Below are 26,074 nucleotides of genomic sequence, written 5' to 3'. Positions count from 1 at the left end.
TTCGATTTTAATTATTTTCACCGGCATTGAGGTACATATTCATAGGAAATAAGTTAATGATGTAAAATTAAAAGCTTTTAGCTTTCAGGTGAAAATTGGAGTCGCTACACATACCGCAGCTGGAGAACTCTAGTTATGACCTTCAGCGGAATAATGTCGCATAACTTTTTTATTCTTGGTTGAAATTTTCCAAAAAAAAATACCAATCAGATTCTCGGAATATGACTAATGTAATGCAAAATTTGTTTGAATACCGATTGACCAAAAAAATCAAAAAACATACGTGAAAAAAGGATTTCTAATGTGGGTTCATCCTTTAAGTCAGTTAGGCATATGAGGCGGCATATTTGAAATATTACAATAAGTGAATGCAATTACCAATAATGGTCAAACTTCTTGAGTTGTTTCCCTCCGATAATTTCGTTATGCTTTCGTTGAACATGGAATTTTTTAGCAACCGAATTCGACAACAGTTGACATTCTGCTACGCCGAATTCGGTTGTTATACGAAATGTCATTCGAAATTTGCCTTTGCGAGCTGGTAAACGCAAGTAAAAAGTGAGATGATGGAACTAGAAATGACAAGTATTCCAGGCAGTTTATGTCATTATAGGCGACAACGTGCTTTGATAGATTTTTAATTTACGTTTGTTCAGACCATCCCGCTTTCCAACGTAGTGCCAGCTAATTCTCTGGTCCGTTGCATCTTCACAAGCAATCCAGCTTTCGCAGTAGCCCGCAGCGGCTCCGTTTGAAGTTGGGAGATAAAGCCTGCCAGCAGTTCGCAGGTCCCCGTCAGATAAAATCATCGAAAGGATGTCGGATACCTAATAAGGAGCTGACCGGTTATCATAGGATCCATAGGCAGTTATTGACTTGAATTTGTTTGAGCTCGGTACCATGCGGTGCGACACCATTCAGATACCTTCGGTTCGGTTCACGCCCGCGAAGCTAGCCGCTGCCAAAATCACTGTATACAAGAGATTCAACTTCTAGCGCATTCTTCGAAAATTTATTGGGAGAAATCAATACGCATCTTCGACTGCGACGGCAACTGTGGGAGAAAAGTTCCGCGCGTTACGTCTGGTCTTAGGGCCTTGTATGTGTTGCAGTTCATAGATGCACTCGCATGGTTGCAGGCATGTGGCATTGTATAGCTGTTTATGGCTTGTCAGATGAGATGGGCAAACACACATAAGGAAACCATCAACACACCGACCCACCAATACATTAGCCACATGGGTTAAATATACACAATGACATTCCGTGTTCCTTTGCCACTGGATTGTTGTTCCTGTATATAGCCTTCTTGGCGGCGGCTAAGGTGGAATTTCGGCCGCTTGCATACAATATCGATACCTACGATATTTTCGTAGATTTAGCGGGTAAACGTGTTTTCAACAAAATCAATCTATAAAAGGCTTTTCATCAGATCCCGATCGCGGAGGACTATATTTTAAGGACGACGGCCATTACCCCGTTGAACCTGTTAATCGTAGTGACATTGTTCCAGCGTTTCATGGAGGAGACACTTTGTGAGCTTGATTTTTGCATGTCGAACGTAGATGATATTTTGGTCGCATTATCGCGCATTATTCAGGCGATTTAACAGCCGAGGTATCGTTATCAACGTGTTCAAGTACATTTTTGGAGTCCCTGAAGTGGAATTCTTGGGTCACGTCATAAATCAAAATGGATTTGCTTCAACAGCGTCACGTTTCCAGGTTGTACCCGCTACCCATCACATTTAAAGACCTGTGAACGTTTATGGGAGATTTAAATTGTTACCGATGATTTGTTGCGAATCTGCAAACCTCGCCACACGATTTATTCGTTGGAAGATCTAATGGCGATAGTAACAAAATCACTTGGAATCAGCACACTATCTAGGCGTTTAACCGTGGATACCCTGCTGTGGCTCCTGGAGGACAAAAAAGTCTTCGCGCAAGCATTTGCGGACGACCTAGCCGTAATAATTACCGGCAAGTTTGCGGACACAGTATGTGACCGCTTGAATGCAACTCTGTATGTAATCCACAGCTGGTGCCTCCGCAATGGACTCACGGTGAACGCTAGAAAGACTGGACTAGTTATGTTCACTAAGAACGTCAGGTGGGGCAGCTATACGCTACCCACCTTAGCAGGGGCGGAAATCCAGCTGGCACAAACAGTCAAGTACTTAGGAGTACATTTCGACTCCAAGTTAACGTGGAAGCATCATATCCAGGAACAATACCAGAAATCCTGCAGATTGCTCTGGTGCTGTAGGAATGCGATAGGTAAGACCTGGGGACTTTCACCTAAACGGATATATTGGATGTATACATCCATAATAAAACCCATTTTGATGTATGCATGCATCATCTGGTGGCCAAGACTGAACTTTGCTAACAGCAGGAAGCTGCTAACGCAGATTCAGAGACTTGGTTGCCTAAGTATTACTGGAGCAATGAGTACTACGCCGACTGCGGCACTTGAAGCCATCCTAAATTTATCCCCCATCTACTTGGAGGTGAAACGGAAAGCAGCCAACGACGCATATAGGCTCGATACCATTGGGGCGTGGAAAGGCGGCCAATCCAACGGGCATGCGTCTATCTGGAAATTCCTTGAAAAACATCCGGTAGCCCTGATGCCGACCGATCATATGGTTTCCAGATTCGTCTTTGAAAAGACATACACTGTCGTAATCACCGAAAGAGAAGAATGGTCGACAAGTGGCCATGAGTCTTTTCAGATTACAGACCTAATAATCTTCACCGACGGGTCAGTCACGGAGGATGGATCGGGTGCAGGCGTGTCCTCGGAGAATCCGATTATAGAACTGGCCCGACCCCTCGGAAAAATGACGACCATATTCCAGGCGGAGATATATGCCATTTCATTGGCAGCAGAAGAATGTCTGCGACAAAAATGGAGGGGTCGCACCATTCGAATCTGTTCCGACAGTCGGGCGGCATTATCAGCACTAGATGGCAACAACATATCAAGCCAGTTGGTGTGGAGTTGTCATCAGGTGCTGCTGAAACTTGGCCGACTGAACGAAACATTCCTGATGTGGGTGCCGGGGCACTCTAACATCGCCGGTAATGAGGGGGCTGATAGACTGGCTCGCCGAGGGTCTGGATCCACAATGGTGGGCCCAGAACCAGCCCTTGGAATCCGACCATCTACTGTCAAGTCTACTCTGAAAGGTGAAATTGCAAGGATTCACGCAACCGAGTGGAGAAATTTGGACTCTTGCCGGCAAGCGAAAATCCTTGTGAAGGAGCCTAGGGCCACTAGAGCGGCATTTTTGTTGTCCCGTAAGAAGTGGGACATGAAAACCCTAGTAGGGCTTTTGACGGGACACTGCCCCTTAAACTACCATATGGAAAAGATTGGGGTAGTGGTTTCGGCTGTGTGCAGCCAATGTGAGGAGGAGGAGGAAACTGCCCTGCACTTTTTATGCAGCTGCCCGGCATCCTCAGATCTCAGACGAAGACACCTTGGCAAGGTTTTCTTCAATGAAGAATCTGCACACTCTCTGCCTCTTGAGAATGTTCTCAGATTCGCTAAAGCCTGCGAACACCGTAGGCGGGAAGCCATTGAATAGGCAACTTACGGGGATAGTACAATGGGCCTAATAATGGCCTGAGTGCTCGGAGCTGCGGCTCCCCCCATTTAACTAAACTAACTAACTAACCGTGATTTATTTCGAACCTAGTAAGCCTTTGGCGCTAGCAACCGGCTCATCTAGTGCAGCGGTTGGAGCAGTTTTGGAACAAAATACGGCGACATGTGGCTAAAGCTCGCATTCTAGCAGCGGAAATTATCCAAGGCAGAGCGCAACTATAGTACTTTCGACCATGAGCTGCTAACAGTATATACCAGCGTCATCTATGCGTTTTCAGGCACGGCGGACAAATAGACTGCTCGGCAAGTCTTTCACCTCAGGTACATATCGCGGTTTACAACGCGGATCGAACAATTTTCAGTGCCAGCGGTCTAAAATCAGAAGGCATACGAGGAACAAAGTTCAGCCCTTTCTATTTCCAGGCCAGAGATCTAGCAGATGCATATCGCCAGCGGAATTGGCGTTTGAATCCGCGCTCTGACTGCTGGATGAATGTTTCGCAAACAGTATCAGCAATGACAATGAAGGTAACCAGTCCGAGCTTCCCCCATAGTTGTGGAAGCATATGTAAGAATTACGCCTGCATCGGATGGTCAATGGAAACAGCAGAATACATTTCCTGCATCGTGCACGAAGGCCTCAGTTCATGCTCGCACGTTCTTCTGCACGTTGAGTCGATGAAGAAATCGTTAACTCAACTGTACACTGGCCCTCTTCGGATAGTTAAAAGGGTGTCGACCAGTCAACATTTCAATGAAGAGACTTAAACCAGAATTTTTTAGGACTGCCGATGGAGGCCCTTCCCTGCCAGCCCTTCCGCCCTCCCGTTCTCTAACGTAATGCCGGCTAATCCTCTGGTCCATTGCATCCTCACAGGCAATCCGATTTTCACAGAAGCCCGCGGCGGCTTTGTTTTAAGTTGGGATGCATAAATGCATCTCGATCAACGCAATTCGAGATAAAGCCTGCCAACAGTTCGCAGACGTCAGCCGGTGGCTGGCGTTCTAAATTTTGACCCAACTGATGCCTCCCTCTTGGGAATCTGTGACATTTCCTAGAGAGTGTAATAAGGGGGTGATCAAAGAAGGGCAACCGTTTTAAGTGTGACAATTGAAGGGGTATTTGCGTGCTTCCTGCGTTTGTAAAGATAACAGCTAAAGTAATCCTGGAAAGAACGTCTCGAAAGCTTGATCAACAGAGAGCAGGCTGGCTTTCTCCTGCATTGACCATATCAACAGATCATTTTGGAACAATGCGAGAATGCTTTTGATAGTGTGAACAGGGAGTGAGGTAAAATATCGGAGGATTTTGGGGTCGAAAGCGCCTGGTAGAGTCCGCCAGAGTTGCATCTTGTCAAAGCTACTATTTCTCCTTCTTATCGATGACGTTCCTAATGCTGTCTTGTCCAGAGGAAGTGGACTTTGACCTTTTTCTTCAAACATTACGACTACGCTTATGACATCTGTTTGCTTTTTCAATGGGTCATGAACCTTAGCCAAATGGCTCTCAATTTGGAAAGGTAGGCAGGTAAAGGTGGTAGAGCGGAAGTGGTGGTGGATAGGTCACACTTTAAGGTGGGGCGGCAATTACATTGCTGGGTATGCCATGCAGTTGAACCGAGTGGTGGCGCATAGATGTGGTTAGCGCCTTTTATCCCAGCAAACGCTTCTACACTGAGGTAACTGGTGGTGTACCACATTTCAATGGTCGCTACTACACCCATTACTCTGGAGTGCGTATTAATTTTTTTTTCTATTTTTATTCAGGAAAACTGGACCAACACAATTCCATAACATATTTAAAGATCAGAAATTTAACCTATACATCGTGATTGAAATTTTTGATTAATATCTGAACGATGTAGACTGGGGCTATGAAGCAACGTTGAGCGTTGGTTGGTATCATATGGATAGAATTTGGTGGACCATAAGAAAAAGAGAGAGAGAGACCATATCAGTTAACGTTCCAAGCATTTCTTCGCTCTTAATAAGTTTGTTGCCATATGATCTTTATGTGTGGAGCAGTTCGTCCAGTTTTCAAATCATGGAACCTTATAAATGGAGTTAATTTTGTGTAAGGCTGCAGCAACTATGATCGCCAACTTCAACGATGGCTATCCAATCTATCCCAATACACAACACAATCCCTTTTTTTCGAAACCTCCCAAGTCTGCATCGATGTTGCATTGGTTAGATAAGTGGTGAATTTCCCAGAAAGGTGAGTACCACATATCAAACCCTTAGTGACCGAATGTTGTAAATATCCTGCTAATACCATATTTCGCTTAAAATACCGAAATTTGAATATTCCTTGGTGAAAAAATTGAATTTAATTTCTAAAAGCAACGAAAATCTTAAGCTTAAAGACAGTTTTCTCCATGAATGAGATTATTCCGTGAGCGTTTAGTCCGAGACCTGACAATTACCGAATGGAAACAAAGGGATAATCCACTCGACGGGACAAAGCTTTGATAATGAAATTAAACTGAAAATATTCAAATTTCGATTCTTTATGACTGCAGCGTTTACTAATTGATGAATGTCATGCTTGGATGAAAATTTCTTGCAAAAAGATTTATCTTAACTTCCTCATCGCAGCTGCATCCATTCTCACGATGGAAAGCAATCTTAAATTACTCTGACCTCGCCTCCTCCAGTGGAAAATTTTAACATAATTAATGGGAAACTAGAAAACTACGAAATTTCCAAGCGACGATGACATTATAATGACCAGCACATAGTAAAAAGGTCTAGAACTCGGAAATGAAGAAGTTTCCTTCAGCAATTACAACTGCAGTCGCGGAGTGCTAAGGAGCTGCTATCTGCTCCCATCTACGCCAGGACTACTTCGTTACAATAGTGTTGCTATGGAATGGAAAAAATCAACATTGTTATGGAAAGTTTTCATAGCCCTCTTGGAAAATTTTCATGAAATTGTACAAGGATACGGTGAAAACGTGGGAAGGGTTAGCGAAAATTGAACAAGGTCCTGCAGTATGGGCTCTCTGGGAGTAGTGGTACTTTTGTAAAGTAGGTACAAGGAAAAAGTAAGAGAGGATAACAACTCGCGAACCGCTGGCTGATGACCTTCTTTTCTAGTCCCTTTTTAGAATGTTGCTTTCACAAGTTGGAAACTTGCAACTGGGAAAAATGAAAATCTAGATCAAGAAGAGAAGAAGAAATCTTTGAAGTGCGGGGATGGGTCTTAAAAAAGTTAAATGCCGCAATCTACACAATTTTGCTTTCGAGAGGGACGGTTGTAGATGATTGTGTAATACCCACCGGGGTGACTGTGCCTCTATTCTGAAAGCGAATTGTACATATATGGTACAGGGTTGAAATGCGCGGGGCGAGGAGAATATGAAAATTGCTAAAGCAACTATTTTTGCAACTTTTCAATTCCATATGGGGCTATATGCTAAGGAGAAGGTTAGGTACAGGCAATGCTCCTGAACAAATGATTATGTCATGTTGCTGGCTGAGTACTTAAATATGTACAGTAAGTGCACACAGTGGAAGCCCTTTCAAAATTGTTCAGCTAAAAGCGAACTGTTGTGCAATTTTTTTCCCGCATCAGGGAATTATCCCCAACTGGGCGTACTAGTGAATGGCAGCTTCCTTATACACCGAACAGCGGGAGATATGTGAGAATCTTGTCCAAGTTTAAAATATGCGAACTTTTTCAACGCTATCTAAAAATACCATGCATGAAAGAAGTTGTGCGGACCATATGAACAAATTAGAAAAACTTCGTTCCTTTTACTTTCCCACTAGAGGCCCATCTTCCTCACCCCATGAAACCAATACAATTTCATAAACGAAATGAAGTGAACATCCAAAGGCAGGTTGGGGTGAAAATAAGCAGGATATGTTCAACCTTTTAGCTTTTACATATTAACACATCATTCTGCTCATGAATTTATAAGTTCGCACTAATTATTTCTGCTTGTATGCCTGAGAGTTGTTCAGTCTGATGGTCTCGAACATTAATTTGTAATCAGAAAACTCGGCTTGGGCTAAAGGACCTGTACACCTTCTCTGAATCAGATGCCTAGCAAATTATGTTCGAATCCCTTCACCCATTATCCTTGACTGTATTAGCGAAGTATGGAGGTGGGCGGATGAGGTCGTGAACGCTGAAGATTTCTACGTATGTAGTACGTGTGCCCGGACCCTTTTTTACTCACTTGACAACCTAACCGTTCTACCTTGCCTTAATGATATGCAGATTTATGAAACGTTAAAATTCTGAAAATCTCAGAGTTTATGCAAAAAATCTTTAAAGTAATTACTGCTGTGATTGCGAAATACATGTAGGTTTGTGCGTATGTTTTTTGTATTCCGTTTGGAAACGTGGTGGAATTTTTAATGCATGATTAAATCCAAAGATTCATGTCACCTTTGAAGATTTTGACTGTACTTTGTTCTTCTAATGATGATGTTGGCAGTATTTCGGGGTTGGGTACACGTTGCGGATTAACTGAACCTTAGCGAAATTAGAGTTGATTGAATACTCGTATGACGGATAGCCTTATGACAGGAAACCTCCACCTTCAACCTGTGTTTTTCTCAACGCACGAAAGTCTAGAGTTTTGGGAACATGTGAATCCTTGTTAATGTAGACGGGACGCAAGATTGAAGGATAAGCATGTTCGGTATTTGGGTCTTGTTAATTAGAGAATTCTGTTTACAATCTGCGGGTTTGCTTTGCATAATGATGTATGGGGTCTCGTCAAGATATTCAAGATAGATGGAATATTAGAAAGAAATTTATTCTGATATGATGAAGGTATCCCAATATGGCGTATTGTGGTTAATATTTTATGAAACAGACCAATTGAATACTGGCTCAAAGGCTGCAGATCTGATTGTGTTTTAATGGAATAGATTGTATGGCAGTCCCTGAAGCAGAGATGATTATACACATACATAACATCACCACCCGCTCCCAGATTTCACAATTTATGATTAGAGTTTGCTTACTGAGATAGGGGCCGTAATCCTCTCCGGGGATATTCATAATTTAATGCTGAATATATGGACCTCATTCGTTATGTTCAGTGCATAAACCTATCCAGTATTGTGAGGCTGCTGAAAAATCCACTTTACTGTTTGTAATTATAGATTATAATTTATGATAATTCAGGTCACTGCTTCTCTGAATCAAGTCTTAATTAACAATTCATGCATGTATTTAAACAACTTTTTCCTTGAAGTGGTTGGTATGCTCGGAGTAGTTAGCCTCTCGATTCGCATTTATACTTGTGCTTCTTCTACGCCTTTTTGCTCTGTTGCAAAAGGATTATAACTTTCATAGAATTTTCAGGCGTATGTTCAGCTTTTCTTGCGCCGATTGCGAGAAAGAGAGCGGTCTGGTAGCCCCCTGATTGCCTGTTTCTCCTATTGACATTTTGTGATTACCTCCCCAGTCTATAGTTTTGGATTTAATATTACTAAGTTCGCTCTGGCAAGGTTGCCTGCCCTCTGCCTTGAGAGCAGCTTTCTATAATTCGTAAAACACAACATGGATCCGAATTATATCAAACGTAAATCCGCCCACACTTCAGACCAAACCTTAGCCAGAGCTAGAAATACAATTTTTGTTGAGGGATTGAGGAGTCCTAAGTCTGCATCCATTTGGCGTCAGCACGGACGAAATGGAGAGCAACTTACCCCACTCTTTTTGATTCACGGATTAATCTTTCTGGGCTTGCCACCAAAGGTTAAAAAATTAAAGGCTTCCTACCAGCGCAGAAGCAACTTATCAGACGCTGCCACACCCCTGCCCTGGGAGCAACTGCGAACCACTTCGGTCACGCCGCGCTCAGGGCAGAGGTGAAGTTTTAAAACTCATCTTTGATTCTTAAATGTACATTTTCTCATGTATGGGAAGATATTTTATATTGTTCCCTCAACTGGATACAACAAGGCGCGCTCTCATGACCTGGGAGATGGTTTCTGACAAGAGCCTCACTACGAAATTCCCGTCAAGATTAAAGAGCATTGCAGTTGTGCAGTACTACCATTAACGGAGATTTTTCAATATAGAAGAGAAGCATTAACTACACGCCGCGCAAAAGAGGCTTCCGGAAAGGATACTGTGATCGCGATGAGTGATCTGAATGCCAAGGTGTGCTTTGACAATACCTTGCTCGGTCATGTAAACATAAAAACAACCGAGTTAACCTCCACAACTGTAATAGCCTCATTATCGGCTGCACCCTTTTTGAGCACAGGGTATGTGGCAAGATCAGTTGGCTACGAACATTTAATGAGGTCGACCATATCGCGATCGGAAGTAGATTCTGGAATTGTCTTCTGCATGTGTGAAACAAAATGGGAGCTGAAATTGGCCTCAAAAGTTGCCATTATCTAGTGGTTACTTATTTTCGTAGACGTGCCGATACTGTGTCTACTAGCAGGGGAACAGAGTGTCCACCCCATAAATTTAATACGGGCCGCTTTTGCGATCCGGCTGTCGTCCAACAGTAACAAAACTTTCTTGCTGCGCAAACGACACGAATACTGATGGGCACTGGCCCACCATCAAAAGCGTTTTATTTCTGGTTCCGGTGAAGTTGCCGACCGCGACGCAAAGGATATCACAAGACCTGGCTAAATACGGGAACGTTGAGTCAGATAAATGAAAGTAAGAATGGATAGTTTTGTTACCGTTTATTGTGGTAAAATAAATTGCACCATTGTATTGATGAGGAGAGCTTAAGTTGCCGTCAATAGCAACGATTTCGCTACCGTATACCGTCTCGCGAGAGAGCTTCCAGGAAATGGTAAACTTTCTCCTGTGGGGGTTAAAGGTGGCCTCCCAATGATTGCAGGAGAAACATTGACGGCAGCCTTCTCATCCACGATCATGAGCAACTGAAGAAGTGAAAGAAGCATTTGTATTCTAAACCGTATAATATAAAGATGGCGGCCATTTACTCATTGGTGGGGCCTAGCGCGACAAGTACATCTACGCGCCATCGCTCACGATTCGCTGAAATGTGTTTCAGCTCCCCCAGGAGTTCTTGAGATGCTCTCACCCCTCCTCTACTGTTCTGCGTCAAGTACTCCTGGGGCGCCCCACTCGTCGATCATTTTGGGAAACTTCCCAGTGCATGGTGGAGCGAACAATGCAATTATCCCCTGTCCCCGCCACCTTCAGATCACATGGCGTGTGACTATGTGCCGACCAAGTTCTTCGTTTGAAATAGTATCAGGCCAACATAATCTGATGATATGACAAAGACACGTGTTGAAGAAAGCTTGGAACTTTGGAGTAACAATGGAGTTCACTTTCTGTGTGCTATCCCCATACAGCAACACAGAAATAAATTTTACATAGAATAGTTGCAACTTGATTTTGGTATTGAGATAACCGAATTTCCAGATTTTAGACAAGTCAGCGAAAGCAGATCTAGCGCTATTAATGCATCCAGCGACATCTAGTTCAGCAGAAACCACGCTTCCCAGATATACAAATTGACTGACGCCTTCGATGCTCTGCCCAGAGAGATAGAGAGAGTGCGATGACCCGTCAAACTGAGAACCTTGGTTTTCTTAGTGGTTATCTTCAGCCTAACTCTACTTGCCTCTCTTTTCAAATCAAGAGCCATTTAGCCAAGGTGCGAGAACAAACAGATGTCATTAGCATAGTGGTTCCTTGAAGAAAGATGACATAGTCCATTGAATTCCTCCACGTCCTCCGGACAAGGCCGTTTGAGTGAAATGATAGCTGATAAAATTCTATCTTTTCTGGATAATTTGACTAGCCACCGTAACACGCAAATACGGGTTGCTGCCCGCGGAATTGTTAATTTAAACCCTTGCAGTATCTGTGGTGTTGTTACTTCAACTCATTCGTAATTTCTGGGAATCTGAGATATTTTCCAGTAAGTGGGAGGAGGGGATGATCGTTAAGATTTCGAAGAGGGGCATTTGATTTGAATGCATCAATTGGAGTGCTTCCTTTGTTGCGAGCCTGGAATGCATCAAGAAGCACCTTGAAAGCTTGATCAATAGGAAACAGTGATATTTCCGTTCCGCATGCTCCTGTACAGAACATATCACTTTGGATCGTTGGTTATGTGGAGTTTAGATCTCCAACATGAACATACTGTTCTGTGCTAATGCTCTTTCTGTTCTATGCTAATGCTCTTTGCGCTCATTTTTCAATGTTCAATTAAATGCGTGTCAACAGGAATAACTGCTTCTGCTTCTGAAGTGTGTGGGATTGAAAGGCAGAAAGGCATAGAGACAAGCAAATAGACAGATGGATAGACAGACAGGTATCAATCTGAGCATGACAGTTCACTATATTGCTCAATGTGACCGAATGTTGTAAACGCAAGTTTATTTCACAGTTCAAGGGCCAAAATGGAAACTATTATACTACTGGGGAGCACCTAACATCCAAAAACGTCATGGCGCATATGTTGAATTCGAAAAATTGTACATCCCTCTTTCGCATGTATCTGCATTCTTCCACTTAAAGGCAACATAAAATTGTATCACTCGCTGCATGTCAATTCATTCATAGCCCACATATTCTTTGACTATGGGGATATCCATAACACAAAACCCAAATGAAAAGCAATAGAACAGGAGTGGCTAAGTGGGCATCCGACCGTTGATACCTCTCGACCTAGCATTTATTGAGAACAGGATCTTGAAGTGTTAGTCTTCGTAGAGTTTGGAGAAGGTTACTAAGAACAAATACAACGTGTAAAACGTGACGAAAAACACGGTCACGGTGAGAATGCTTAGGGAGCGCTATTACAAGCCGCCAGAGGAATAAAGTGACATCTAACTGCTTCGAGACCAGACAAAAAGTTGCAGGAGAACAGAGGGATCCTTTAAAGAATCAGTAAGGAAGGGGAAAACAAAAACCATGAACAAAAAGGAGAAGAACATAGCAAAGGTGCTAAGTAATCGATTGCTACCTCGGGCAAGAGAAATTGTACTGAAAGAGTTTAAAGCTAATTCCCATTTAGAAGACCTAAGGGAGATGCAGGAAGTCATGAGTCCGCATCCACTTGATGACGGGCCGGACGACTTTGGAAGCGACTTGTTTCTTCTTTTGGACCCTACTTTTTTCGGTGAAACATCCAAGTTTTTCGAAAAAGCTAACTGGTGGTTTCGTCCAGCTTCTGATGTGTTGCCTCTGCCGTGTTGGCGATTATATTATATTATATATTAATGGACCGATTACTACCTATCGTCACTTTTGGTCACGCTACTAAAAGATCTGCAAATGTCAGCATGATCCAAATAACTCAGGAAGGGGATCTTATGTTCGAATTGGCAAGTGTAAGTGTGTAGAGTTTAGGTAAAGCTAATTGCTCTCTTGCTTGACTTTTAAACTACGAAAAAAATAGAAAAGTAGCAAACGCCTGGAACTTAGAAATTAAGTTTGTCAAACTATATCGCAAGTAACCAGTGTTTGCTTGTAAAGATCACTTTCAAAGCCGAGGAGGAATTTGCTAGTACAACTGAATACCATAGAAGCCTAGGCGGTAATGTATGGGTCACAGGTTCGTCTGGTAGAGCGCCGATATGAAGGTCTGGTTGGGAAGCTGTACCAATGCTACCCCCACCAAGTGCTAGATTGTCGGAATTTGAGGACATCCCTGATAACCTTGTTCTCGTTTTAAGGTGAGGAAGTCCAAAGTGATTACTGGTGATTTTAAAGTGTGGCCCTCAAGTGAACTAATTTTAGAGAGTGCAGTCAACGTTACACTGGTGGTGACAGCGTGGACTACATTTGCAAGAGAACCGCCAGCAAAAGTGAGAAGGATGCTAATTTGTTTTGTAAAAGTATACATATTTGAAGGTATGTTAAGGCCAGCCTAATAAGGCAAACCAAAGCATTCGACATGTCCATGCAAAGGTTGAACTACTGGTGTAAATAAACAAGTTGGAATACCGGAAGCTCGCGCTTCGGGTATAAAGGTTTTGTGTTCATCTTATCTAAGAAATTTCAACGCACATTTTTCTACCCGTATATAGCTACAAATCCAACATACTCCTACATATTTTTCTAAACTACGAGACATACGTACATATTACAGCCATAGATATTACGCTCACCCTAAACAAACAAACTGCCTATTTCCGAATACCGTACACATATATGCACGTATATAAATTGATCGTACCCATATTTCCGATTTACTTCTTATATCTATCTGAATAGGCACTACCCACAAAGTTCATTAGCACGGATATACTATATACCTACATACACAATTGATATTCATATACAAATGACTAAAAAACTAAAACAAAATAATTCTTTGGGACCCCATTCATAAGAACTCATTTGGTTGTGGTATTGACGGATTGATATGTGATGATGACGTCATGCAGTCATGCATGAAGAGTGCCCGAAATTCGCAAAAACTGGTAAAGTTTCACCCCCTATAACTTTGTCAATAATAGTTGGATTTTCTTCAAACTTGACCAAACTGTGCACTATGTTCTTTATTATACGCATACCAAATTTTGTACTTCTGGGATGAACATGAGGGGGGTGCCGGGTAAATTTCTAAAATGTGAAAATATACTATTATTAACTTTATTTGTGCAGATATCGGAACCGGATATATTTTGACGCCTAGATTTCGTAGAGATGCACCACTGTGATTTTTTTCAGATTTTTCGGTTGGATAGGTTCTGAGAACGAGACCTGTTACACTTTTTGGGGGTCATATTTTGAGCCCTCACTCTCCTATGTTTCACCCAATATCAAATATTGAACCAGTTTCGAAAAGTACTAATTGAGACCTTTCATTTCATACCCCACATGGCCACATTTTATGAAAAAAAATTTTGCACCCTCCTTTCACATGTATGGGGAGCCCCCCTTAAACTTAACACAAAATGGCGTCAGTTGCTGCATGTAAAGGGAACGGCAGATTACATACTCCTACCAATTTTCGTGACAATCGGTTTAGCCGTTTCCGAATAAATCGGGTGTGACAGACAGACAGACAGACAGACAGACAGACAGACATCGAATCGATTCTAATAAGGTTTTGTTTCACACAAAACCTTAAAAACTGGCGAACCTTGGATCGCCTTGCCACTGACCCAGATGAGCGGTTTAGAGAGTGGTAGGGCAAGAAATGTTTGAGCGCGTAATCTATAATAGAATGGATTAAGAAAGCCAGACCTGCCATTGTCGACAGATATTTACAAAAGAGAAGTTTCTGTTGGACCTTAAAAGCAAGTCATCTTCGCAGGTGTCTCACAGGACTCTGTATCTTACTATTGTGCTCAATATCAATGGTGTACTTACATAATCTTCCAGACATAGAACTGGTTGTGGTTGGCAAATATCTGGATGAAGCTGAGTTATATTCATGCGAAGTAATTAGTTCTGTCAAGGCTTGGATATAAAGTGCTGGTCTGTCATTTGCGGACGAAATAATGGAAGTAGTTCTCATTTTCAAGCGCCGTACAGGAAATTTTACTTGCGTTAGAACTGGGAATTATATCATTACTTTCAAGGTGACCATCAACACTTGGGAGTAATGATAGATGCTAAGCTTAGCTTTGGGCACCGCGTCCAGTATGCTTGCGACAAATCTATCTATCGAATATGGCTCTTGCCAGACTGATGAGCTTCATTTTACTTTATGCAGCCCCAGTTTCATCTAATGTACATAAATTGAATGGAGTCTACAGAAGAATAGTCTTAAGGTTGTATCCTGCATTCGGGACCATCTCAGGTAATTCAGCATTCAACATCTCGAGAATGATGCTGATTGACATCTTGGTGGACGAGTTAACGAGGTTTTTTCCTTTTCCAGATGCAGAAAAAAACAAGGAGAGGTTGGAGAGAAAGTAAGGGTTAACATGGCCGCGTTAAGAAAAAAGAGACCTAACTAAATTGAATCAATTCCGCCCTATGTAACACCCTATGGTGGCTCTACGGAGCGGCGGGTGTGGGAGATAAGGTAAAAATCTCACATACTGGCGTGTCCAGTCCAGTGTTCCAGTTCAGTTGGGTGAACACTGTTACATGTTTTACGCTGAACGGGAAATTAGAGCTACTGAAGGTATTACCGGTCAGTGGGCAGTATGGCTGAGGAGCTTTAACATTAACACTTCAGAGGTTTTTATTTGACATGGACCTCTGGGATGATCGCGTATATATGATTCCGAGCAGTTAACGCAGCGAATTCAAAGAATAATGGAGCGTTTAGAATATCCTTAACAATAGGCTGAATTAACCGAAACCCGATACTGGGTAGGTAGACGGTTACTTTGTGCGGTACCCGGATATGACTGCATATGGATAAAGACGATTAACCCAAAGATAAGGCAATTTGGAACTCCGATCTGGGCGATCGACGGATATTTGAAGTATTCTTCTTCCAGGAACTTTATGGACTCTACCTATGATCTTGGCTAACTTAGCCAAGATTTGGTGTTCAACCCTATTTTTAACTATTTTGATTTAAGAGGGCTATCGGAAACGGAAGAGTTTAGTGGAAAGGAGCGAAATACAATCTTAACGGCATCGTTTAACAAAACCTTTGTTGACCTCTGTTTGTTGTGACGAGTTTCAAGTTTTCGTATTTTAATTTTTCGAATTGTTTTCATTATAACATACACAAGATAAGTTGAAAAATTTATTCACCTATTCACAGTACAAAAAGGACTACCAGGCTACATTTCTAATTCTCCACCTAAATTTACTTCAGTAAAAGACGGGCAGCTGGAGCAGCCAAAATTGGAGCAGCTACTGGAGCAGCAGCATAGGTAGCGATAGCTGGGAAAGCGGCTGAATGGGCAATAGCATGAGCGTTGTAACTGGAGGCATATGGAGCAATAACTGGAGCAGCAGCTGCTACTGGAGCGGCATAGGCAGCAGCAATTGGGGCTGTGTAAGCGGCAGCTAGTGGAGCAGTGTAGGCAGCAGCATAGGTGGTTGCAAGTGGAGCTGAATAAGCCAATGGAGCCAAACCTGGGGCAGCAGCTACTGAGGCAATGACGGCAAAGCAGATAGCGATCTATAGAACAGAATTTTTTATTCAAAGCAGAATCCAGAAAAACCCAACATTAGAAAGTGGTAACTTACGAATTTGAACATTTTGAAGATGTTTTTGGTTTTTGTGCTTCTTCAAGTCGAAGTGAATGTGAGCTGTGATACAGTTTCTGCGGTACGCATTGCTTTTTATAGGAATTGGGATTGCTACGAGACAACCAAACTATTTAGTATTCAAAGAGTATCTCGAGCGTACTATCGAAAGGCCTCAGTTGCAATTGATTAATTTGCTAATCCGCTGTTGATTCGTGGCTATGAGTTTCATAATTTCGTCAAGTGCATTTGGGTTTAACTGAATTCTTTTGCAATTTGGGTTGCAAATTTCTGGTGAGCATAGTGAACACATACCTCGTCAGCACGAAATATGAAAGCTATTCTTCCTGTCTGATGAATTGACCTCTTAAACTATTGTTAAAGTATTTGATAGTGTAAAGACTATTAGTATTTGACATAGTAATTTTTACAATTATAATTATAGAGAGAAGAATCAGTCTAGTTATGAATAGTGCAGTCTAAGTCGAATGTATTGGCAACCCCATGCTATATTTCAGTGTATGGTATGTTAGGATTATAACTTAATCGAATTTAAATTGCTAGAGTGATCAGTTTTAGATTTAATGCAGAATTCAGATCTGTAGGCCAAGACGCAAAGGTGTATCTTCTACACAAACTCATATATGTTTATAATATTGTAATTTAAAATATCCAGGTCAAACTACAAGGGTTGGGGTGGAGTTCCCCAAAGAGAATACTTTTCGTTCCTGTTATCATCTTGAATTGAAACTAGCTCCGGATGATAGCATTCAGATTCATTTGCCTTATCTTTCTTTCGGAAAATTAAATACTAAAGCTCAGTCGCCAGTTTTTCTGAAAATTTACATTGTTCAACGGAGTATTTTACATCAAATTTTAGTGGTTATTCAGAGGGCAGCTTGTATGATTTTTAATGTTAATTTTATTTAATTTATTATTCTAGTTTTTCGGAATTCGACTGTCGATTGTCAACAATAAAAAATTAATCATATTTTTAAAAATCGTCTCAGATTGTGTTAGTAAAAACAACATCCAGGAAATGGTGTTAATATACCGCTGAGGGATCAAAATAGGAAGCCTGGAGCGGTAGTTTGTAAATCTTTTTAGAACATATTCAAATCAATGTTCGTTAAGTGTGGGATTTTTATTTTTTATGGAGCGCAAAATAAAACAATTTGTTTCCTGGTATGACTCCTTCTTGTTGGGAATAGCATTTCTATGAACTGTGTTTCACAGCTTCCTTTTAGAATTGTTTGGCCATTTTAGATGGATAATTAGGTTCTAACGGTAACGTTGTATTATAAGCCATTCTCGAGTGAAAAGATAGTAGGAATTTAAAGATATGCGGTTTCCTTATACTCCCACTGGATTATGATTTGACTTTCTTTCACTTTTTAATATACGTTGAAAGATAAATAATATTAAATACTTCATTTGAAAATACACGTTGGTCTTGGGTCTCCATCTACTCAATCTTGGGTTGTACTGTCTCTGAGGAGCAACTGATTCTTACATTCTCGTTCTCGAACCATTCAAGTACTCACTTTTCTAAAATTAAAAAATAACCGACGGTTTCCTCGCAGAGTAGCGGTAGCTTTTCAGACCCCACTTCTGCCCTTCGGAGTAGCCGAGACCGAAAGGCTACAGGTGGTATTTGCTCCGAACATACAGATTTATAAACACAACCTGATTATAAATCATAATGAATCGCCATCAACTTGATTACAGAGCGCATTAATTTTAAGGAATATCAGTAATTTTTATAAATTTGAAAATTATTAAAGGTGGTAGCATCGTTCTCGAACAGTGTGTTACTGATGACGAGATGACGAGGTGGTGAATGTTGTAGACGTCTACAAACCTTTCACTAGTGGTGTTACTTTTCATCGTTGTGATTACGGTCCTTGAAGCGCTGCCACTGAATCACATGACCAGGAGTGCCGACATGTGCTGGGAATAATATACCAGGGGCACACATCGTGACGGTTGACCTTGCTAAAGCATGAGCAATTGAGACGGGGAAGCTTCTATACCTCTATTTCAATTACGATTATGGAGAGTTTTTAGAAGCAAGGAAGAGGGTAAAGGAAAACCCCTCATGATCGAGGTGAACGAACGATCCCTGGAGGCAATTAAACGTCGCAACGGCCTCATCAATTACAGATTGGTAACATACCTTGTGCACGTGTACAGGGAGAAACCAAGGAAGGAGACTCGGGAAGATACATGCAGTGGAAAGCCTACCGACGACCCCGAAGGAATCGTGGATGCCATAGTGGCTGAAAGGGCACGACCGAGCAGGGAAGTGGGCCTGCTGCCCACAGAAGAGGAGAAGCTGAACGATCTTGACTTAGACGTTATAAAGCTCAACTCGGACGACGAAACGCAAGAAAGTGCCATATCGGAGGAGGAGGATAACAATCTGACATTTCCGAAGAGCTACAAGGACTAACGGAGCCGATGACCAACACTAAAATAGCCCAGATAAATCCCACTATGCAACATTTGTATCTGCAGTAATTGCAAGGGCACCTTCCAAAGATAATATTTGCACACCGCTGGTTCAAGAGCTTTGGGTGTATTAGGGGTAGATTCGCGGTCTGTAAGGAGAAAGTACGCAGGTAATTTTGGATTCCGCTTGTGATAAGTCAAGAACTTGTGTTATTCTCAAAAGAAACTTAAGACACATATGTCTTTCAGTGTTTTTAACTGGAGACCTTGTAGCTGTTCAAGTCGCCCTGGAAGTAGAGTGAAGAACTCGAGAGGCAGTCGTAGCATCAGAATACTTTTCAGGAGACGTAACCTGGGTCCCACCGGAATTAGTCGCTATACTGACAAAGTTCTGCAAGAAGAAGGCGCTATGACTTATTTTCAATTGCGATACCACCGCCCATCATGAGGTCTGGGGAAAAGGCGAAAATGGTCGAAGAGTACCTTCTGGAATTCATCCTCAATAATAAGTTAGAAATACATAATGTAGAGAACACTGCAACGTTTGTGACTAACCCCATTGTAAGGGGTATTAGACATAACTCTAGGGAACACTCTATGAACGGTTTGGCCGAGAATTGGAGGGTGTCGGATGAGCCTTCTATGTCGGATCACAGAATAATCACATTCGACGTTGAGGGAAATTCGGAAGTAGATAGAATAATAAGGAATACCAGGAGAACAGACTGGGTTTCCTACACAATATATTTGAGTGACAGCATGGCTCAACTACAGGGAAGCGGTGACATCAGGAGCCAAATAGAGCTAGGAATAGTCTTGGAAGTCCTAAACAGAGTCGTCATTGATGCATATGAAGCCAGCTGTCCGGCTCAGACAGTCAGGTCATCAAGGCACGTACCATGATGGAAGAGAACTTAGAATGAGAAAGGAGCTGCAAAAACAAATGGGAACTGATAGAGGTATAAAAGAGCACTGACGATTTATAGCAACAAGATCAGGGAAGCAAAACTAGTCAGCTCCATCGGATTCTGTGAAAAGACAGAACAAACCACAAAGACCTCCAGGTTATATAAAGCTATAACCGAAGACAATATCTTCTGTCTGACTGAAGAAGGGAGATGGGAAATTTACCGGAAATGAGGAGAACATGGTACATTTGATTCTCAGAATTCATTCCCCGAGGTCCTATCCCATTGCAATAGGAAGAAAAAGGTAAATTGGAGACTAGCGAGAAAAGTATGCTCGGAAGCTAGGGTAAGATGAGCAGTGGGAACCTTTAAGCCACTCACGCGGAGTAGGTGGCATCGTTCGTTCTTAAAACGGTGGAGTAGGTCGTAGACAACTGCATTAGAACTAATATTCTAATGCGTAATCCCCAGTATCCAGTTGACGGACGTGGTACAGAATAAGATGTCATAGAAACAAAGGGAGCAGTACGTGCGCATTTTTGAACATGGAAGGGCCTTTCGATAACACATCGCACACAGAAATATAAGATGCCTTAATCCGCAATGGAGTGGAAAACAGAAAGTAGGCAAAAACAAATACCGACAGGCACAAATTCTATTGTCATGAACGCTACTCAAGATTGTCCATGCGGTGGAACACGACACTACTGGAAATCTACGAATCATTAGAAATTGGTGCAGAATAGAGGGGCTACGCATAAATCGAATCAAGGCCAATATAGTACGATTCATTAGGAGGAGCAAGCTTGGTCATCTGAGATGACATGGAGGTGAAACGAATAACAGAGGTCAAGTACTTGTGAATCACACTAGACCAGAAACTACTCTGGAGGACACATGTTGAAAATATATGTCGGAAAACCAGGAGGGCTCAGATGACTTGTAGGTCCATCGTAGGGAAAATATGAGGACGCACCTTGGAAATGCAGCACTGGATATTCACTGCAATATTAAGGCCAACACTTACCTATGGATCCGGACAGACGGAACGGAACTCTGCACAACAGTCAGGGAGTTACAGAAACTTCAAAGGCTGGGTTGTATGTGTAGCAATGAGGAAATGAGAAGTTGACCAACGGCAACCCTAGAGGTCCTTCTGGGATTGAATCCTTTCCATTTGCACATCAAATGCAGACACGGAGAACGATCTCCACCATCAGAGGGGGTGAGGCGTGGACCTCACAAATTTGGAGGAAAATTGATATTCTTTCTAGGCATTGATATTCTTTCTAGGCATCACCCCGAATTACTATAATAATAATTTACTAGGAAGATGCTTGGGTGCACACACTCAAAACCACAACGAATGTCTCAAAAGCTGTATTTGGATTTGGTTGAAATTGCTACCCACTTAGCAGTGATGATCTTGAACGAAAGATTTTTGTCCATTTTGCAAGTCATGGACGAGAGGGGGTTTATTTTGTAAGATGAAAAACGCATCGACCGCTCCGAGCGTAAGGTCACTGGTGCTGCTAAAAGGCTCCGGATTCAACACAGAGAGGAAAATGTGGCCAACCGAGAATATTTTCTTAATGGGAAAGTAGAACTCTAGGGCCTTGACATTGCAGATTGATTTGCAAGCTCGTGCAACCATGTTTTATATCAGGCTGTATCTTTAAACGCGTTTTCCCGAAAGTTGACTTTTTTAAATATTGGAGGAGCATCACTTCTACCAAAAATATTTATCGAAATCAATCAATTTTCTTTAGCTGTTCAGTGACTTCCCGATCTAGCTTTTGAAAATTTTGATTTGTTCCATTTTTAAAGCCTCTAAAGGGTTAAAAAAATGCAAATTACAACTTTTTTATAAAATGATACATATTTTTGCCAAATTTCAAAATAATAAAAATCCCGAAGCAGAATACATAGAGGACGAAACACTTATTAACAAGAAATATAATGTTTTTGATTGATGACATTTCGACAAGGACTAGAGCAAGGACGTTTCAAGGTTATAAGGAAAATAATGGGTTATTCTTCAAAAATATTTTTTGAAAAGTAAAATCATGTAAAAATTAAATAAAAAGAAATTCACTAGAATATGTTCAGCGATTTCTTTGCAATCAATTCCCACAAATGGGCCTGAAACTTACGCTTGATCGTAGTCAGGCCCTACCAGGTAAATTCGAAACCGGTATGAGAATGTCGTAACAAGCTGAATACGCTCGATTCGTTCAATAAGGTCTGGATACTCTGGGTTCCAGAGCACAACGGAACGGAAGGTCGCGGTTCAAATCTCATTGGTGGCACTGGGATTTGTATCGTGATTTGACGTCGGATACCAGTCGACTCAGCTGTGAATGAGTTCCTGAGTCAAATCAGGATAATAATCTCGGGCGAGCGCAATACTGACCACATTGCCTCCTACAGTGTACTGTAGTGTACCGTTACGGTCTTGAATGAAGTGCTCTAACACACTTCAAGTCCCTGATCCAATATGGATTGTTGCGCCATCGATTATTATTATTATTAAGAAAAGCCTGCGGATCATAGTGGTAATATTCACTGGTCACTACAGGCTAAACTGTCGCCTGGGAAGCTAGGGTTATCTGTGGACACTATGTGTAGATTTTGTGGGGAGAGTGATGGGATGGGACAGTGTCCGGCACTTGTGCAAAGTAATTTGAGACACCTGAGGGAATATTTAATACTAGATGTCAGGTTGAAACACTTGGAAGTAGGGAAGATAATAAAGTTTCTGACGGTTATACTGCCATGGTTCATCAACTTGTGCTCAAGGTGTGGGACAGCGAATCAATGCCTGACGACTGGCAAAGAGGTATTATCTGTCTCATACATAAAAAGGGGGATATCACGCATTGCAGTAATTACAGAGGTATCACGTTGCTGAGTACCATCTATAAGATATTCTCCGCTGTCCAGCTAGGCCGCTTAGCTCCATATGTTCAGAACTTCAATGGCCCATACCAGAGAGGCTTTACTCAAGGCAAATCAGCAACAGATCAGATTTTCTCTCTACGGCAAGCGATGAAAAAACTGTTGGAATACAGACATCGGTTGCACCATCTATTTATCGACTTTAAAGCCACCTATGATAGCATAGCCAGGGTATAACTGTACACGGCCGTGAGAGAATTCGGTGTCCCGACGAAATTAATAAGACCGACTAGGCTGACCCTGACCAATGTACGAGGCCACATAAAATCAGCAGGATCACCTTTAAGACCATTCGACATCAACAATGGTCTACGACAAGGGGATGCCCTATCATGCGTCCTCTTTAACTTGGTCCTGGAGAAAGTGATCCGTGATGTGGAGGTAAATGCAAGAGGTCCTCTTTAAGTCCACCCAACTACTGCCCTAAGCTGACGATATCGACATCATGGGAAGAACCACCCGAGACGTACAAACTGCCTTCATCCAGATCGAGCAGGCGGCTATCGGCGCGAGATCTTGGGCTGCACATCAATGAAGGCAAGACAAAATATATGGTAGCAACGTCAGCACCAAAAACCAACCAACCAACAACATCAAACCGCGCTGGTTAAACGGGAAGAATAAAGATAGAAGACTACAACTTTGAGACCGTTGATAATTTCTTCTATCTAGGGTCGAAAATCACAACCGATAACAGCTACGATGATGAAATCCGCGCACGGTTGTTGTCAGCCAACAGAGCCTATTTCAGCTTACTGTTACGCTCGAAACGTCTCATCATAGGGTCTAAGCTCTTACTGTACAAGACAATGATCTTGCCACTCCTTATGCATTCTTCGGAGATTTGGGTTCTTAGCACGAAAAACTGCGAACTCTTGGTCGCATTGAAGAGAAGAGTCGTTCCAAGAATTTTTGGCCCTCTATATGAGGATGGATGATTCCTTAGCCTACATAACGACGAAATCTATAGGCCATACCATGACCGTCTGGTTGTGGATAAATTCTGGCTCAATAGCTTACGGTGGGCAGGCCACGTAATCCATATGGGTGAGGATGATCCAACTCGGAAAGTCTATAAGGACAATATCTATGGCAGAAAAAGGCAAGCAGATCCTGCCTGAGATGGAACGTCACGTAGGCCAGGATGCCAGGCAACTTTTTGTGGACCTCGGCGGAAAACCGGGATGTCTGGAGTTCCTTGTTAAGGCAGGGCTAGATCGGATACCGGTTGTTGCGCCGTTGATGTACTATAAGCAATAAAGGGGCACACTAGTTCTTTTAGGATGAAATGTTACTTCCCTTGACAATATTATTATTATTATAATGAGACCATTTCGAGCGTACCTTCAACCGGAGTGGGTTTGCGTTTTGGCCTATTGTAGAAATAGTTTGGCTGGGCGAGGTTTTGATTAGGTATCCACTGGGTATACGGGATGGGACAAACTGAATGTTGAATGAGGACGTATAGTGTTTCCTGATGACACCAGAGTGAAGTAAGTTTTGATTATTATCATCCTTTTCTCCGTCTGGAAAGACAGGAAAGGAGTTACTTCACTCTGGGTTTGCTGGGTAGCAATTTTGCATTCCAGAACTTGCCATGTCATCAATTTTTTCACTTGACACATTCAACTCATTGTTGTGAAAGCATTAGCAGAGGATATTGGGGGAAAGTCATATCTTAGCATGCGAGATCATTGAAGATTTACGCGAGGTTGTTGGACTCTTTTTGTGTTAGTCATATCAGGCATAGAAACGATTCCAATTGCTTTGAATGTTTTCACTTTTTAGATTTGAAGCTCTCTGAAGTCGAAAGTATTGTGTATGTTGCTTTAAAAAAGCATCTTAAGTCTTCCGGCATATTTGTTTTGTAGAAAATTTTCATCTGTTTTGAATGAACACCCTTCAAGCATCACCAGATTAGAAAATATTTTTATTTCGAGGAACACGAGGGGCCTTGTGCCGCCAACGTAAATTCTCCAAACTCGGAAGGAATTTCAAATTCAAACAAATTTTCGAAACAAACCATTTGTTAGCAACATCCTGGCACGTGTTCTCAAAATGGCACCATTAGCTACAGCCAACCAATCCGCCTAGAATTAATGCATCGTATGGTTGACGTTAAATAGCCAATTAACATATTTGCCATTCCGCTTCTACACCAACATTGCCTTGATTCCACGCCACAATGGTGTACAGTAGGCAAACCTTATTTACAGTGAATCACGATTCCTTTTTGTAGATAATGGGATAATCCGGTTCTTATTCCATTACGCAATGTTCACTCAGGGCTCCTTCTGTCTGCTCTCTAATTATTGCGATTATAATTAGTCTGAGTCCGTTTTGTCTTTGAAACTTCTCATCTTGCCAGCACAATCACTGACGACATAACCTAAATGAAAGGTAAACATTAGCTTGGGGGTGACATGGAGTGGCTTCACACCCGCCACCTCATTTGCTGAAGGCTATTTTCTATCCTGACGGGGAGGACACATTCATGCTCATACATATGAGAAATCCTTTAGGCGCTTAGGCCATAATGGTGAATATGTAGCTCCAAAGGTTCCATCACCAGAAAGCTTTCAAAAAGTCAATTAAGAAGTTTTGTAATTTGCAAAAAGTACAAATGTTTGTACAGGGAAGACATCTTTCAGTCGTGTATCATATGCTATTTACCCTTACGGGAGTTTCATGTGAGGGTTCTGCAAATATTTGTTCGACGACTCCAAGGAGGGAAAGGTAGATTATGATTAAGGTAAAAGTAGCTAACTGAAAGATATCAAAATTGAGGAATCGATAATTATCGAAATTGTTCAAGACCCTAAGGACTACCATAATCAGCGCGGTCAAATTTCACAAAGAATGCATTACTCGCAATTGGCCTATTTGTTCACACTTTCAACACGCTGTCCCTCCCCAATTGAGGCACTAACGAAATGGCTGAATAGCGATGGCATGTAATCTACTAATTTATTTTGGGGGAGCAGGGGGTTGCATTTGCTACGTAAACACATATGTCTAAGCTGCCGACGTAAAATTCCATTTAAAACGTAACAAT

At 41.9% G+C, this 26,074-nt stretch overlaps 2 protein-coding genes across 4 annotated transcripts in view; both read right to left on the bottom strand.

Moving 5' to 3' along the window:
* The window catches only part of LOC119648266, a 327,059-nt gene that overhangs the window by 14,565 nt on the left and 286,420 nt on the right, over positions 1–26,074 (bottom strand). The gene's annotated exons all lie outside the window — the stretch shown is intronic.
* LOC119648267 (cuticle protein 16.5-like) lies at positions 16,241–16,817 on the bottom strand. Its single transcript, XM_038049921.1, has 2 exons — positions 16,703–16,817; positions 16,241–16,634 (listed from the first exon to the last, which is right to left on the bottom strand). The coding sequence occupies exons 1-2, from the start codon at positions 16,712–16,714 to the stop codon at positions 16,317–16,319; spliced, it is 330 nt and encodes a 109-aa protein (XP_037905849.1). The 5' UTR covers positions 16,715–16,817; the 3' UTR covers positions 16,241–16,316.

The sequence above is a fragment of the Hermetia illucens genome, chromosome 2 (genome assembly GCF_905115235.1).
Source record: "Hermetia illucens chromosome 2, iHerIll2.2.curated.20191125, whole genome shotgun sequence".
Taxonomy (NCBI): Eukaryota; Metazoa; Arthropoda; class Insecta; order Diptera; family Stratiomyidae; genus Hermetia; species Hermetia illucens.
Note: the sequence above shows the minus strand (reverse complement) of the source record. Positions and strands in the feature narration are given on the sequence as shown.